The 18,757-nt window shown below is 35.3% G+C and overlaps 1 protein-coding gene across 1 annotated transcript in view; it reads left to right on the top strand.

The window, feature by feature from the left end:
- Window positions 1-18,757, top strand: part of agap3 (ArfGAP with GTPase domain, ankyrin repeat and PH domain 3) — a 126,374-nt gene that overhangs the window by 59,033 nt on the left and 48,584 nt on the right. The window contains 4 exon segments of the mRNA XM_073830603.1: window positions 867-971; window positions 8,124-8,295; window positions 9,863-9,995; window positions 11,776-12,018. Of these exon segments, the coding sequence (XP_073686704.1) occupies window positions 867-971; window positions 8,124-8,295; window positions 9,863-9,995; window positions 11,776-12,018 (653 nt within the window).

Raw genomic sequence — 18,757 nt, 5'->3', positions numbered from 1 at the left:
CTGTATGCTTTTATATTAAAATTAAGAAAATAATAAAAAGTGTACAATTCAGAAAATAATAACAATAGTTTTATTTCAGGAAAATATAAAAAGTATATATAAAACTTATATACAAACATATATAAAGCTATATATGTTTTTAAAACTAGGAGTGAAAAGTGAAGTTTTGTCGAGAGGTTATATATATATATATATATTAAAATTTTACTTTGTACGTTTATTAATTTGACAGTTCTATCAGAGGCAGCTTGTTATGGCAAAAAGATGCTGAATAAAACTACTTTAAAAAATTTTGTGACAAAAAGGGTGAAAGTTTTTTTTTTTTTTTTTTTTTTGCCAGTTATTTGGAAACAATGTTTTGTAATGTTGTCCTGACTATGGGGTTGTTGTTTTTGTTATAATATTTCTAATTTGTCATTTTGGATGAATCGTTTGCTAAATAAATAAATGCGAAGCTCTGTTCACACCAAGAATGACATGACAAATTGATGCAAATCACTAAAGAAAATTAGTGCATGAACATAGGTGAATGAAACATACTAAAAGATAAAACAAAACATTCGTTTGATGACAAATGTTGGGGGTGATGACTTTTATAGGAATGTGTTTTGTTTTGGTTAAAAATGTGCAGATTGACTGTGAAAATCGACACTGTGTGTAAATAGGCCGTAAGTGTATGTAAATGAGTGTGTGTGAATGAGTACATGAAGCTTCTGCTTGACCTTATGACAGTGTTTTAACATTTTATCCTCCTTGATACCGATCCTAAAAAAGTTACTAAAATGACCTTACTGGTTATTATTCAGAAGATTGTGAATGTTTCTGATTTAAAATCTCCTCATAATTTTTGTTTTTGTCTTGAACAGGGGATTTTATTAAAACGAAGTGGGAAGTCACTTAATAAGGAGTGGAAGAAGAAATACGTCACTTTGTGTGACAACGGTCTGCTCACGTACCACCCCAGTTTACATGTGAGTATGTCACCACCTCTGCTCTTCAGACTTTAGAAATCTGATTCATTTTGCTGAATCGGTTCATTCTGATGATTCAGTAAACCAGTTCAGATAAATGATTCACTGAATTGTATTTGTTTTAAATTATGCATTAACCAACCTTTTCACTCAGAAATTGCTAGTAAATTTGACTAATAATTGGCAAGTAAAGCTAGAATTCACTACACAATTTTTGTCACGATTTCTCCCCGAATTACAGTCTAAACAAGGTGACGCTAGTTGCCAATGTGCAGATTCGAGTTGACAGATTTCATAGAAAATCGTGCCATGTACGATGGTCATAACCTCTCATAATTTCTTTCTCTCTTTGAAATCAATTAATACTTTTTATGCAGCAAAGATGTGTTACGCTTATAAAAAAGTGATAGTAAAGGCTTATATAGTTAGAAAAGATTTCTATTTCGAATAAATGCTGTTCTTTTTAACTTTTTATTAATCAAAGAATCCTAAAAAAAGTATCACAGGTTCCAAAAAATATTAAGCCAAACAACTGTTTTCCAGCACTGATAATAAAAGTAATAAATCAGCATATTAGAATGATTTCTGAAGGATCATGTGACACTGAAGACTCGAGTAATGGCTGATTAAAATTCTGCTTTTCATCATAGAAATAAATTATATTTAGTACGATTTTTAAATTTAAGTCAGTGTTATCATTCATTTTTCAACCAAAATTATTTCAAATTTAGTTGATCAAAATACAATTTCAGTTAAATTGACGAACTGTAAACTAGAAAAAAAATTTTTTTTACAACATTTAAATGTATCAAACTTTAAATATTTGTCTGCGTAATATTTTTATATCTTACTAAATAGTCAATATTATTATTCATTTTATTCCAAAATTATTTTAAATTTAGTTGATAAAAATACAATTTTAGTTTGTAACAAAAATGTGAAAAATGACAAACTGTAAAAAGAAAAATTCAAACAAATATTTGAAAATGTTAAAACATTAACAAAACCTTGTCTGCAAAAATTTGTCTGCGGAGTTTGACATATTTGTCTCCTTTTGATGTCTTTTAAATGTAATCTGGTTTATTATTCATTTTACTCAACAAAATATTTTAAATTTAGTTGGTCAAAATACAGACTCCTGAGGTGTTTTCTAGGTTTCCAGTAATGCAAACATTCTCCTAACGTTCTTTTAACCTCTGATGTCCATTACAATGTTGCCTTTAGGTTTGTAGAATGTTCCGCTAATGTTCTCCTAACGTTCTTTTAACACCTTGTTTCCTTTAGTCCCGCGTTATCAATAAACACCTCAATCATCAGATCTCACATTCCAGTTTAAAAACACCATGAAATCGATTATGACATAGATGTGACAGGACGTTTGGGCGGGACATATCGAAAGGATCGTCTAACATGTTTTACTGAAATTTTATTTTGAGTGACTTCCAGTCGAATTATAGTTCAGACTATAATTCTAAAATTATTTACAATTTAGTTGATCAAAATAAAATTTCAGTTAGCAACAAAAATGTGAAAAATGACAAACTGTAAACTAAAAAATGCAAAAAAAAAATTGAAAATGTCAACTTTAAATATTTGTCTTCATTAATCTTTCTATATATAAATCGAATTACTTACTAGTGTATTTACTAATTTTTACATATTTTTTTCTTTTGATGTCTTTTAAATTTAATCAGTATTATTATTTATTTTAAACCAAAATTATTCCAAATTTAGTTGATCAAAATACAAATTCAGTTAAATTGACAAACTGTAAACAAGAAAAAAAATCAAACAATTTTACAACATTTAAATGTAACAAACTTCAAACTAATTTAGTTGATCAAAATACAATTATATTTGGTAACAAAAATGTGGAAAAAAAAGCAATAAAATTTGAACATTTTTTTTTAAATAATAAAACATTTAAATGTATCAGACTTGGAATAAATATTTGTCTTCATAACCTTTCTATGTATAAATCGAATTACTTACTGATGTAATTACTCGTCTTTTAAATTTAAGTCAGTGTTATCATTCATTTTTCAACCAAAATTATTTCAAATTTAGTTGATCAAAATACAATTTCAGTTAAATTGACAAACTGTAAACCAGAAAAAAATCGAACAAATTTACATTTAAATGTATCAAACTTTGAATATTTGTCTTCATAATATTTTTTATCTTACTAAATATAGTCAATAATTTTATTAATTTTACTCAAAAATTATTTTAAATATACTTGATCAAAATTCAGACTATTTTCTAGGTTTCCAGTAATACAGATGTAATACAAACATTCTCCTAACGTTCTTTTAACCTCTGATGTCCATTACAATGTTGCCTTTAGGTTTGTAGAATGTTCCGCTAATGTTCTCCTAACGTTCTTTTAACACTTTGTTTCCTTTAGTCCCACGTTATCAATAAACACCTCAATCAATTGAGTGCTTTTGCATAAAAAGCGAATTGTTTACAAATCAGATCTCACATTCCAGTTTAAAACCACAATGAAATTGATTATGAAGTAGAGGTGACAGGATATATTGACAGGATTATCTAGCCTGCTTTTATGAAATTATAGTTGAGTCTCTGCTGTTTCTGAGGTGTTTTCTAGGTTTCCGATAATACTGACGAGAGCCGGACAGGTCAGCCGCTCTCGGGTTGCTACGGCAGCGCGCCGTTTCTTACGGCATTCGCCGCGGGAACTCCACAGTCGGTTCCGCGCGGAACATTCATCTCTGTCAGAACCCCCGCGCGCTCTTAATACCTCCGAAAATCCCCTCTCTCTGCCTCTCCGGCTTTCTCACACGTCCCTTTCCCACCGCTCGGCTCATTTGCATACGTCGCGCTCACGCCTATCTTTGTTCTCTGACGCTTTTAACATAGGTTAGTAATTAATAAGGGCCTCCTAATTAAGATCCACTCGAGAAGCGGCGTACCTTGACCATGCGAGACGCGTTACACGAGTGGCCTCCGCGGACTATGACCGAAATTAATATCTTGGCCAAACTCACGTCTCTCACATCAGCCGTGTGTTTATTAGCGATATAATGCGCATCTCATGCCAGCGATGTGTGTAATAGGCACGCGATGCCACGGGCGTCGTAATCGTTAGAGACGTTTGGGTTTGGACACCTGTGGACCACTCGTTTAGCTCAACGAGAACGACGGGGAGAGAGAGAGAGACGGAAAAGACGGTTTAATTTTGCGCCGCAGCCAGCCGAGCTATCCCACAATCCCCTTCTGTTAATTCTGTCTGCTACATCAATTAAATTGTTTGTAGAAACTAATTGAATATGGCTTAATCACACATCTTAATAGCTTTCTGCGCCTCAAACTGGCTGTTAATTCCAGCAATAAAATGGAATGAGAGCGCTCACTGGGTAATTAGTACTGAGGCTTTTGAAGAAATTAGTGCTTTATGGGGCGCAATAAAAGTGAAGAGGAGTTGGCGGGAGACTTGCGAGGCCGAAATCTCTGCTCGCCTCTTTTGTGCTGAGCAGGGTGATTTGCACCTTGGCTTAACCCATTTGCGCTTCGCAAACTCCCATGAAAATGGAATAGCCCGATTGAAATGGGAATGAGTCTGCTCGCAGTCATTAATGCTAATTTTGCTAATCTGCGGCCGCGTGGAAACAGGTGAAATGGATTGCGTGGGCCTGGTGCTGCTTTCATTGTCCAAGGCTGTGTTTGTTTTACAAGACCTGTAAAAAGTTTCTCAGAGGCAGTGCATCTGTGCGCTGTTTGTTCAAGTAAACTTTAGTCAAAGTGGGCGGCGTGGTTGATGAAAACGAGGCAGTGAAAAAATCTGAATCACGATTATTTTGGTCAGTATTGTAATCACGATTATTTAACACGATTATGACTTTATATTAGTATTTTTTTTAAATTATAAAATGGTTAGTTCCATTCCTCAATTCTGATTGGTCAGCAGCTGTGTCGTATTCATGATACGGCACTGCTATGACCGCTTCACTCAACGGTTTTGTGTATTATTGAACCCCCTTAGCAACCACCCTTAGCAACGTAAACACAGCTGCAGCAGTTAGGCCCCGATCACACCGAACGCGTCTTTTCGTTCTAAAAACGCGAGGCGCACAGCACTGCCTTTTTTTGGTGACTTTTAAAAAAGAGCAGTGTGCTGCGGTTTTTTTATGTTGCTAAGCAATGACCAAAACAGCTGTCCTGTCAGTCAAATCAAAGGATTATAGCGCGAGCGCTCTAAAATCTTAGTTTTTTTGCTGTTAAGTAAACTGTCATATTAGCAGAAACCCTAAATAATACAGCTCCGGGTTACCCACGATAGACCGCAAAGGTTTCTCCTCCTTTTCTGCAGTCTCCGGACTTTTTAAGCAACGGTAAACTTTCGTCACCAGAACAGAAGGCCCGCCTCTCTATTCATTCGATTGGACAATGGAAAAGAACGCGAATGACGTTGGGCGTTTTTCCGCTCAGAGTTGATTTTTTTTCAACTTCAGGCGCTCAGAGCGCTCCTGCAAAAACGCGAGGCGCAGCAGGCGGCGAAAACGCGAGGCGCCCAGTGCGCATAAGCAGCGCGGAGAACGCTGACTGCCAACAGAAAACCATTCAAAAGAGGCGCCTCCAACTGCTAAAACGCGTTCGGTGTGATCGCGGCCTTAGGGACTACTTTTTACAGCGGAAGGCAGTTAATGATTTTACTTTATGAAAACGTACAACTTAATATATATAAATTAATATATATTTTTGATTTTAATATTTTTATTGTGTGGTAACCGTTTTATAAAAGCAATAAGGTACTTGAGGCCGTGCTGTATCATGAATAAATCACGGCTGAAGCACGGCCTCTCGTACCTTATTGCTTAAATACTGAACACTTCTGTGCAAGTCTAAAGTAGTCTAACAATACTACAGAAATTGAATGTAAAATAAAACAGCGTCTTCACTGTAATAATTAAACATGCTTTGTTTCTTATTAGAACTACAAAAGTCGTTCATTCGTGAGCAGTGAGTGATTTTTCACTTTGTATTTTTACGTTTTATTAATATTAAGCAGAGACGGAAGAACGAATGTTATTTGTTGCAGCTTTAAGTGCCACACGGATCCAATATACTGTTACACAGGTTTTTTCATTCTCAAGTGTTTATGATCATTTAAGACAAAACTGACAAAGGTTTACATGAATAATCACCAAGCGTCTCATTTTGAAATATTTTTGCGTGCATTTTAGCGTTTAGGCGCGTACCTTGAGCTAAAAGATAACTTTACATGTCAGTGTTCTGCTCCGTCTCTGAGCGCATACACAGAACAGCAGTTTTCTAACATGCTATTATCAAAAAAAAAAACATTAATAAATCAAGCACGTCCCGTTTTATGAAAGTCATGTTACATGATTTTGCTGAATGTATGTGAAGTTAGGCTTTTATGGAGGAGCGAAAGCGCACCACTGGTGAGGGGGCGGAATGGGGCGCAATAATAGTTTAATCTCGATTACTGCATTTTCATGATCGTTTGAAGCAGGAATCGAAATCGACACCGAATTTCGATTGATTGCACAGCCCTAGCAGTGAATGATAAAAGTGCAAATACTGAAAAAGTTGATTTAGAAACTATTTTCAATATACTTCAAATCCAGAACTTAAACACTTGTATTTTAGTATAGACATAAAGGATTAGTTTCCTCCTGAATGAAAGTTTCCTGATAGTTTACTCATCATCCAAGATGTTCATGTCTTTCTTTCTTCAGGCAAATAAATAAATTCAAATTCGATCTAATTTAAATTCAAATCAATAAACATTCTAGGATTTTTCTCCATATAGTGGACTTCAATGGTGGCCAACAGTTAAAGGTCTGAATTACAGTTTCAGTGCAGCTTCAAAAAGCTCGACACGATCCCAGCCAAGAAATAAGGTTCTTGTCTAGCGAAGCGATTGGTTATTTTCTGAAAAAAATTACGTTTATATACTTTTTAACCACAAATGCTCATCTTGCACTAGCTTGACATCATTACATAATCACATTGAAAAGGTCACGTGTAACCACAATGTTTACAATGCAAGTCAAACGCCCTTTACCAAAAAAGTAAATCAGCGATGTTGGACAATTTTGAGAAAATGAGATTAAGATTTTCACCCCACTCTACCTTTTTGAACAGAAGTACACAGATGAAGAAGTTGGTGCAAGACGAGCACTTGTGGTTAAAAAGTATATGAATTATTATTTTTTTTAAATTGACAAATCATTTTGCTAGATAATGCCCTTGTTTCTTGGCTGGGATCGTGTAGAGCCCTTTGAAGCTGCACTGAAACCACAATTTGGACCTTTAACCAATCCACTATATGGAGAAAAATCCTGGAAGGTTTTCCTGAAAAACCTTAATTTCTTTTCGACCAAAGAAAAAAGACACAAACATCTTGGATGTCATGGAGATTATCAAGAAATTTTCATTCTGAAATGAAGTAATCTTTTAAATACTAGAAAATACTTATATATACCCCAAATCTTTATTACTAGAGTTGGTAGCTTCTAAACATCATATAAAAGATGAAAATAAATTAGCTTTCCATTGATGTATGGTTTATTAGGATAGGGCAATATTTAGCCGAGATAAAATTATTTGAAAATCAGGAATTTGAGGTTGCAAAAAAAATCTAAATATTGAGAAAATCACCTTTAAATGTCTCCAAATGAAGTTCTTAGCAATGCATATTACTAATAAAAAATTAAGTTTTGATATATTTAGGGTCGGAAATTTACAAAATATCTTAAGGGATAATTTTGACACATGCAGTGTATTTTTGGCTATTGCTACAAATATACCTGTGATACTTAACTGATTTTGTGATCGAGGGTCATATTTTTATGACAATTGTTGGTTCAGGTACTGCTACATTTTTGGAGTACTTTTACAAGAAAGTATTTCGTTTTTTTGTCATTTTATTGTTAATTTAGTTCATTACTTAACATTTCATTGTGAAATTTACTAGCCGTTTCTGAGTGAAATTTTTTGTTGTTGTTTTTTTTCAGTGTAACATGCATTTATCAAAAAATGAGGCTGAAATAGTGCAACTTATTGAATGGATTCTGCCTTTTACATGTGTCAAACGTGTGTTTACATTTGACATTTTCCACGGCCTAGATCTAAAACTACATGTTGTTGTATTTAATTTTTCAGGACTACATGCAGAACGTCCACGGTAAAGAAATTGATTTGCTGCGGACGACGGTAAAGGTGCCCGGGAAGAGGCCGCCCAGAGCGGTGGCGACGGTCGCCCCTACAGCGAGCCCCAAAACCAATGGACTGACCAAAGACCGCAGCACTTTACAACTCGGCATCGGGGCCACAAGTGAGTATGAACCCCATCAGTGGTATTATGCTTTAAAATCAATAGATTTAGTAATTTCTTGTGTACAGATTGCGGCGGCAATAAATGTGACAAGACATGGCATTCGAAACCTATCTGATTTTTAGAATGTGACATTTTCAAGAATACGCAAAAAATCCAAATATTTTTCTATATGAGTCAGCTGGAGGGATTGGTGATGTCAGTTTCAAACATGAAGCAAGTTATTAAATTACATTTTCATGGAAAATTGTGATTACTTAGGTAATGTGCAATAAAAATTGTTCAAACTAAGACATTGAATGTGCATTAAACTAAAGTTGACAAAAAAACTTAACTGTTAGAATATACTTACATTCTAGACAAAATAAGAATACATTTAAATGCTAAAATAATAAATAATACTACTAAATAATACTACTTCCAAGTTATTTTTACGACAAATGTTTATTTATTTAGTTAGTTATTTATTTATTTAAAAAAAAACTAAAAAAGTAACTATTAGAATATATTTAAATACTAAAAAATACTTAAATACCCCGAACTTTATACTAGATTTTGTAACTAAATAATACTACAGCTCAATTATATTTATTCTACAAATTTGTATTTATTTATTTTTCGCTTTACATGCATTCTTAATAATTTATTTAAAGTAATGTGCAATAAATACATTTTCACACTAAGACAATGAATGTGCATTAATATAGAGTTTACAAAAAAACTAGAATATGCTTAAATACTAGAAAAATTTCATATATTTAAATAGTAGAAAATACCTAAAAACTTTATACTAGATTTGGTAACTAAATAATACTACAGCCAAATTATTTATTTATTTTGTTCTATTTACATGCATTCTTTAAAAATTCTTGCATAAAAATCGCAATGTCATTTTTTTTTTCTTTAAAGTAATGTGTAATAAATACATTTTCACACTAAGACAATGAATGTGCATTAAAATAGAGTTCACCAAAAAAACACTGAAATATGCTTAAATACTAGAAAAAATTTGAATATATTTAAATTCTAGAAAATACCCAAAAACGTAATACTAGATTTGGTAACTAAATACTACAGCCAAATTATTTGTATTTATTTATTTATTTAGTCCTCTTTACATGCATTCTTTAAAAATTCTTACATAAAAATTGCAATGTCATTTTTTTTATTTAAAGTAATGTGCAATAAAAAATGTTCACACAAAGAGAATGAATGTGCATTAAAATAAAGTTCACAAAAACAACTACTAGAATATGCTTAATTACTAGAGAAACACAAAAACAATACTACAGCTGTCATTTGCGTTGGAGGGTGAATGGACGAGCACAAGGCTAGATATTCCAAGAACAGTCTTTTAATATAATCCACGATAATCAAACACACGATAAACAGGAGCAAGGTAATTCCACACACACGTAACGTAAATAATAGCAGAAACAGGGAAGAACTCAAGACTTAAATACAGTGAGGGTAATTACAAAGATAGGTTTACCAGATTAAATTAACGAGCAGGAAGAAACCAAACCTAGGGAGAAACCAATAACATAAAGTTCGTGGGTGAAAACAGAGGCAGACATGGAACATATCGCCCCCCTCCCGGAAAGGCGCGTCCTCGCACCTAAAAGAGTCCAACAGAGGAGGGAGGGTGGGGGTTCAGGAGGCGGGCATGGGGCAGGTGAAGAGCAGGAAAAAGTCAGAGGGTCAGGTCTATAAAGCCAGGGTGGAGTAGAAGGAGGGAGGAGCCAGAAGCAGGAGGAGCCAGATGGTGGTCCAGAGCCCAGCCAGGACGAGGCCCCAGGGCAGGGTCGAAGGAGGGAGGAGCCATGGTGGAGAGATGGCAGACGACACCCTGGGGACGAGCGATGGAGACGGAGCTACTGGCAGAAGTGACCCAGGTGGAGCCGAGCAGACGGAGAGCCAGGGTGACACAGAGGATCCAGAGGGCCAAGGCGGAGCTGATGGCTAAGGCGACTGAGGCGGAGATGTGGATCCGGAAGACCGCAGCGGAGCCGGAGCGACAGAGGACAAAGACCGAGCTGGAGAGAAGGAGGAGCCTGACAGAGCCGGAGGGACAGAGTGACGAGGCGAAGCCGGAGGAGTGGAGTCCCGAGGCGGCGGATGGTCGACGACTGACCAAGGCGGAGCCGGAGGGACGAGGGAGCCCGGTGGAGCTGGTGGGATGACGGGCCACGGTGGAGACGAGGGAGCCAGGAGCCAAGGCGGAGCCGAAGGGTCGAAGGACCGAGGTGGAGTCCAGGACTCGGAGGCTGGACGCAGCGACTGGGGATCAACCCACCTAGGCGGAGCTGGAGCCTGGAAGTCCCGAGATGGATCCACACTCCTAGATGGCGCAGCCTGAGGGTGAGCTGAGGGACAGACAGGCGGCAGCAGATACAGGGCTGAGGAACTGACTGGTTTGAGTGGAGGCGGGAGAGGGAGGCTGGGTGGGAGCTTCAGAGACACAGAAGAGCTGGACGGAGCCAGCGGAGACTCATGAGAGCTGGACGGAACCAGCGGAGACTCAGGAGAGCTGGAAGGAACCAGCGGAGACTCAGGAGAGCTGGACGGAACCAGCGGAGACACAGGAGAGCTGGAAGGAACCAGCGGAGACTCAGGAGAGCTGGACGGAACCAGTGGAGACTCAGGAGAGCTGAACGGAACCAGTGGAGACTCAGGAGAGCTGAACGGAACCAGCGGAGACTCAGGAGAGCTGGAAGGAACCAGCGGAGACTCAGGAGAGCTGAACGGAACCAGTGGAGAGCTGGACGGAACCAGCGGAGACTCAGGAGAGCTGGAAGGAACCAGCGGAGACTCAGGAGAGCTGGACGGAACCAGCGGAGACACAGGAGAGCTGGAAGGAACCAGCGGAGACTCAGGTGAGCTGAACGGAACCAGCGGAGACTCAGGAGAGCTGAACGGAACCAGCGGAGACTCAGGAGAGCTGGACGGAACCAGCGGAGACTCAGGAGAGCTGGACGGAACCAGCGGAGACTCAGGAGAGCTGAACGGAACCAGCGGAGACTCAGGAGAGCTGAACGGAACCAGCGGAGACTCAGGAGAGCTGGACGGAACCAGCGGAGACTCAGGAGAGCTGGACGGAACCAGCGGAGACTCAGGAGAGCTGGAAGGAACCAGCGGAGACTCAGGAGAGCTGGACGGAACCAGCGGAGACTCAGGAGAGCTGGACGGAACCAGCGGAGACACAGGAGAGCTGGAAGGAACCAGCGGAGACTCAGGAGAGCTGAACGGAACCAGCGGAGACTCAGGAGAGCTGGACGGAACCAGTGGAGACTCAGGAGAGCTGGAAGGAACCAGCGGAGACACAGGAGGGCTGAATAATATCTCCCCAAACCAGTCTATAAGATCCTCTTCAAATATGTCCAATAGTTCTTTATAATAATGCCCATAGCGCAGCTGTAGCTCACCCTCAGTGTTAGGATTGTGGGCGGGGCCTCCCTCTAAGCCCTCGATCTCCACAAGGTCTCCCACGATGACGCACAGTGTAGCCGGCTCACACACCTGGTCAGTCGCGTTGTCGAGCTCAATCTCTGTGGCGATGTTGTCCTCTGTCGCTTTAATCGCTACGGTCTTTGGCTCTGCGGCTGCGGTGGGCTCTGGCTTATGCTCCGTGCTGCAGGGTGATGCACGCTGGCTGGGCTCTGGATCGGGAGTGGGGCTGGAGATGTCTACAGTCCATTATTCTCCAGCACCCACTCCACTAAGGTGGCGAAATTCTCCCTGGGACCGTTCGCTGGTAGGCGTTCCTTACACGGCCCGCTTAGGTTGGTGTAATAGAAAACACTGAGCGAGCGATCCGGGAAGTGTGTAAGACACACCAGATCTAAAAAGTCCCTAGTGTGGTCCTCCAGCGAACGGTTCTGTTGCTTCAGGAGGAGTTGAACTGCTGGTAGATCCATTCCGGGAGAGGGAAGATAAAAGAAACAAACCAAAACAAAAGAAAGAAAAAACGCTGCCAAATATACTTAATTTGTAGGTCTGCTATTCTGTCACGTGCGTTGGAGGTTGAATGGACGAGCACAAGGCAAGATATTCCAAGAGCAGTCTTTTAATATAATCCACGATAATCAAACACATGATAAACAGGAGCAAGGTAATTCCACACACACATAACGTAAATAATAGCAGTCCCAGAAACAGGGAAGAACTCAAGACTTAAATACTGTGAGGGTAATTACAAAGACAGGTGTACCAGATTAAATTAACGAGCAGGAAGAAACCAAACCTAGGGAGAAACCAATAACATAAAGTCCGTGGGTGAAAACAGAGGCAGACATGTAACAACAGCCAAATAATATTTATTAAAAATATTATTATTTTTTTTTAATATTTACATAAAATGTCAGTGTCTTCATTTAAAGTAATGTACAATAATAACTTGTTCACAATAAATGAAAGAGTGTTTAAAATTTTGTTTCTAAATATTTTACAGTATTTTTATAATTATAATTATTTACTTAACAAAATTTACTTTAATTTAAACTAAAATTTCAAATTCATGTTAAATTGATTCCTTATTAAAAAGTTAGTTTGGGGAAAAGAATCAAGAAGTATTTTGACTAAACTGTGATTGATATCCATTCAGAAAACATGTTAGGTTGTACTGCTGATTTTTCAATTTTGGCTGAATATGCTTTATTTTTGCCCTGCGAGTACCAGATTTACTCGCCTTTCACTCGAGAGGGAGTTTGGGAAGGTATAATTGGATTTAGGGAGCTGAGATCAAGTGTAATTAATAAAAAACAGGAGCAACTTTCTCCAGGGGCTCCGCAAGCTGGCACGACCGCTGTGGAAACATAACCGGCCAGGACCTCAGCATCACTTAGCTTGGGCTAATTGCTTTTGCACCATTAAAGACAGGTCAGCAAGGGCTTCTGGGAATTGCAGTTTTCTGGCTGGTGTCCAGTCTTGTGTTGGAGAGGGAAGGGGGTTTATTAGTCACAGAGACATAAGGAGCATTTGTCAGCGTTGCTGGGCTGGATGATTCAGGTTTGCTCGTAGAACTGCAAAAGTTGATATTGCTTTCAGGTTGGCAACTAATTAACCTTCAGTCGACTGCAGAGGAGAGGGTGAATGTAAGGTTGAAAGGAGGAGAATTTCGGGGCATTTGGACCTGAAATAGTCACAACATCTGGACCCGTTTTATTCAAGCTACAGAAAATAGAGATTTCTGGGTAAAGAGCTCAAACGTGGCCTCAGGCAGCAGATACACAATAATAAGAGCATTAGTTAAGACTGGTTACATTTGTATTGAGGTTAAAAGCCTAGTTGCACACATGGATGTGACGAATCACAGAAAATCAACATGAAAAATAAATTTAATATTTTTTTCTCAAAACATATACCTGGTTTAATTTAATCAATAATATTATTTATTTTACTTTATTTCTTATTATTAGTTGTTTAAAATATGTTTTTAGTTAACAAAAATGTTAAAACATTTGAAATATGTTTCTGTGTGGTAATTACTCATTTTACATACTTTCTTTCTTTTGATGTCTTAAATTTAATCAACATTATTATTCATTTTATTCCAAAATTATTTAAAATTTAGTTGATCAAAATACAATTTCAGTTGGTAATAAAAATTTTGATAAATGGCAAACTGTAAACAAAACAAAAAAAATGCAAACAATTTTTTGAAAATATTAAAACATTTAAATGTATCAAACTTTAAATATTTGTCTTTATAATCCATCTATATTTAAATCTAAATATATTAAATACTTACTGATATAATTACAATTTTTACATATTTAAAAAAATATCTTTAAATAAATTACATTTAAGTTTAATCAATGTTTTTAAACATTTTACTCAAATTATTTAAAATGTAGTTGATCTAAATACAAATTCAGTTAGTAATAAAAAATGGCAAACTGAAGAAAAAAAATAAATTAAATGTATCAAACTTTAAATATTTGTCTTTATAATCCATCTATATTTAAATCTAAATATATTAAATACTTACTGATATAATTACAAATTTTTACATATTTAAAAAAATATCTTTAAATAAATTACATTAGTTTAATCAATGTTTTTAAACATTTTATTCAAATTATTTAAAATGTAGCTGATCTAAATACAATTTCAGTTAGTAATAAAAAATGGCAAACTGAAGAAAAAAAACTGAACAAAAAATGCAAAAAAATGTAAAAAATGTTACACATTTAAATATATCAAACTTTAAATATTTGTCTTCATAATCTATCTTTATTTAAATCTAAATCATTATTTTGATGTCTTTTAAATTTAATCAATATTATTATTCATTTTACTCAAATTATTATAAATTTAGTGGATCAAAGTACAATATTAGTAACAAAAAAAATGACAAACTGTTGACAAAAATAATTCAAACTATTTTTTATAAAAGGTTAAAACATTTAAGTGTATCAAACATTAAATATTTGTCTTCATAATAATCTTTATATATATATATATATATATATATATATATATATATATATATATATATATATATATAAATATATATATAAATCAAATTACTTATTCAATTACTATTTTTACATATTTTATTATTTTCATGTCTTTTAAATGTAATCGATATTATATATTATAATAAAATTTTAGTTAGTAACAAAAATTTAAAAATTACAAAGTGTAAAAAAGTTCAACAAAAAAATGTAAACTTTTTTTAAATGTTAAAACATTTAAATTGATCAAACTTTAAATATTTGTCTTCATAATCTATATATAAATCAAATTATTTACTGATGTAATTACTACTTTGTTCATATATTTTTCACTTTTAATGTATTTTAAATGTAATCGATATTATTCATAATTTTACTGCAAAATTATTTTAAATTTAGTTGATTAAAATACAATTTTAGTTAGTAACAAACCTGTGAAAAATGACGAACTGTAAAACATTTTTGAAAATGTAATTTTTTTTAAATGTATCAAACTTTAAATATTAGTTTTATGCATTTTCACAAAAAAAAATACTAATGTAAACTCATATTTTTTGTCAGTAACTTTGTTGATTATAATAAGACCGTCAACTTTTATCATCTACTCAATTCCTGACATAAAATCAAGTGCATTCTCTTTTTTTATTCAGTTTGACTTGGAAATACATCACATTTCTGAAGTAAAATGGATTGTGAATGGGATTTCATGTTGATTTCAATCATATTTATTAACCGGTTTTGAGATTTTGAACTCTTTATATTGGAGTGTCTATACATAAGCCGTTTCTGTTATGTTTTGCACTACATTAGCAGTACTAAGATGCCTTTTTATTGGTGTTATTTTTCAGCTACGCCATTTGACCTTCGGTTGAGTGCAAATTTCCGCCGTAACGCTTGGGTCCCGCTTTAACACGGGTTGCTTTTCCAGTTTCCCTTTTCCACTCTGCACCGTATTAGAAGAAAATTGTGTTAATTTCCACTCGAGAGGGAAAAGGTTACGTTCGCAGTGGGCCTCCGCCGAGTGGAGGACGTACACTTGATTATGCAATCTGATTTTGATTTCATTAGGCATGCAATTGATGCGAGGGAACAAAGGGGTAATTTTTCATTCATGGCGGTCTAGCTGAGCCCTGTCTTTTTCTGTAGTCTGTAATTCATACACTTCCCCTGATCTAAAGACCATTAGGAACTCTGGGGGGTGTGTGGGATTGAGGAGATGAGGGGGGTGAGGATGAGAGAAAGAACGAGTGAGGGAGTGAAGGAGCGCAAATGAATGAACGCATGTGTCCGCAAGTAAAAGAGTCTGTCTCGATGAGGCCCGGTCTAATCTTTCTGCTAAGTATTCACCGGAACCGTTTTAAATATGATCATTCTGCAAGCGTGCGTTCAGTTGTGTCACCACTGACAGATATATAATATCAAAGCGCTAATGGGCCTGCCCATCAGCTTTAATCAATGACATCTGCTCCAGAGGTGTGTGTATGAGAGTGTGAGACAGCGAGATTCACGCCGACGTGCTCGTGTTCATTTACATGTAGTACACAGGATGCAAATGTGTTTGCTTTTATGAAGGTCTGCAACCTGTCCTTGTGAACTAAGATGTACCTTGCGCAGTGTATATATGCATATAGTGGATAGTCAGTGGAAAGTGCATGCTTGTCATCATTTTAAATTTATTTTATTTTTAGACTTGATAAACCAGTAAATCAGCTGATATTTGGTTATTTTAGAGATTATCATATTGGCCGATAACTGCTGTTGGCTAAACAAAAGTTGTTGTTTTTTTAAATCTACAGATTGTTTTAAAATAATTTTTAGAATTGTGCTTTAATTTTTGTTTCTGATAATCCAATATATTAGTTGCTATTTGGTTGTTTTATGGTTGATCGCATTGGTTGATATTTGTAAAGTAGGGGTTGACCGATATGTGTTTTTCAGGGCCGATAACCAATATTTTAAACCGATATATACAGTATGTCTGATGTAAAATTTAAGATTTAATTTTAAAATTAAGAATAACATGAAGATATTTCTATTATATATAATTGTATTATATATACTTAATAAAATTAAGATATTTGTAAAGTAAGGGTCAACCGATATGTGTTTTTCAGGGCCGATAACCAATATTTGGACCGATATATACAGTATGTCTGGTGTTAATTTTAAAATTAAGAATAACAAGGGCTCTGACAAAAACTTTCTTTAAATGCTTTAGAATTATTTTAATAGCAAATCATTTTTTTTAAATGACCAATACCGATAACCATAAAAATGCTTAATATCGGCACCGATAATCGGTTAACCCCTACTGTGAAGTTGGCTGAACATAAGAGGATTTCTTTTACATCATATGTTAGTTTTTAAATCCAGTTGCATCTTTGTTGATAGATAGTGCATGCTTTCAATGAATTAGCTGATATTTGTTTATTTTAGAGATGATCACATTGGCCGATAGCTGTGTAATTGGCTGAACAGAAAAGATTTTTCCTGCTGTATATCAGTTTTTAAATATACCAGCAGTTTTGTCAATGGGATAGTGTGCATTGCATTGTCTGTTTTTAAATAATTTGTAGAATTTGTCCTGAATTTTCAGTTGTAATAATCCAAGAAAAAAGTTGATATTTGTTTTTGAGGTGATCCCATTGGTTGATATCTGTGAAGTAGGGGTCCACAGTAAAATAGGGGTGTTTTTAGGGCCAATCCTGATACGATATTGGTCTACTTGATTATTACATATTTACAATATTTTCCACCAATATTTGTCTCGTGCAAAAATAAAAGACTATTTTTAATGCTTTTAAATTATTTTATCAGCAAATTGGTTTTGAAAATGACTGATACCAGTAACCATAAACATGCTTAATATTAGAACTCATAATTGGTCGACCCCTACTGTGAAGTTGGCTGAACATAAGAGGATTTTTTTTACATCATATGTTAGTTTTTAAATCCAATTGCATCTTTCTTGATAGATCTGTGAAAAAATTGGTTATGAAAATGACAAGGAAAAAATTGGTTTTGAATATCATTTTTGAAAATTACACATAACGATATTTTTTTTATCTCATATTTTGAAATCCTTTGCATCTTGGTTGAAAGATCTATGAAAAAAAATTCAGTTTTGAAAATGACTAAAAAAGTTTTTTGAAAATGACAATTTTAAAAAATAACCGATACCGATAACCATTAAAATAATGCTTAATATCGGTGCCTGGCTGATAATCAGTCGACCCTACTGTGGATTTGGCTGAACATAAAAGGATTTTCTGTTTATGTCAGATGTTAGTTTTTAAATCCAGTTGCATCTTTGTTGATATAGATATGTGAAAAAAAAATCTGTTTTGAAAATGACTAAAAAAAAAAATGTTTTGAAAATGACCGATACAGATAACCGTTAAAATAATGCTTAATATCGGCACCGATAATAAGTCGACCGCTACTGTGAAGTTGGTTAAACATGAGGATTTTTTTTTTACGTCATATGCTAGTTTTTGTTAATAGATCTGTGAAAAAAATCAGTTTTGAAAATCGGTTTAGAAAATGTCAGATACTGATAACCATTAAAATAATGCTTAATATTGGCGGCAATAATTTTGATGACCGATTATCGCCTGGCCAATAATCAGTTGACCCTACTGCGAAGTTGGTTGAACATAAAAGGATTTGTTTTATCTCATATGTAAGTTTTTTTTTTTAATCCAGTTGCATCTTTGCTGATATATATATGTGAAAAAAAATCTGTTTTGAAAATGACAAAATAAAATGTTTTGAAAATGACCGATACCGATAACCGTTAAAATAATGCTTAATATCGGCACCGATAATAAGTCGACCGCTACTGTGAAGTTGGTTAAACATGAGGATTTTTTTTACGTCATATGCTAGTTTTTGTTAATAGATCTGTGAAAAAATCAGTTTTGAAAATCGGTTTAGAAAATGTCAGATACTGATAACCATTAAAATAATGCTTAAAGGTTGTATCAGCGATTTCTAGCCTAAAA

Source organism: Garra rufa, chromosome 24 (assembly GCF_049309525.1).
Source record: "Garra rufa chromosome 24, GarRuf1.0, whole genome shotgun sequence".
Lineage (NCBI taxonomy): Eukaryota > Metazoa > Chordata > Actinopteri > Cypriniformes > Cyprinidae > Garra > Garra rufa.
This window is presented reverse-complemented; position numbering and strand designations above follow the sequence as displayed.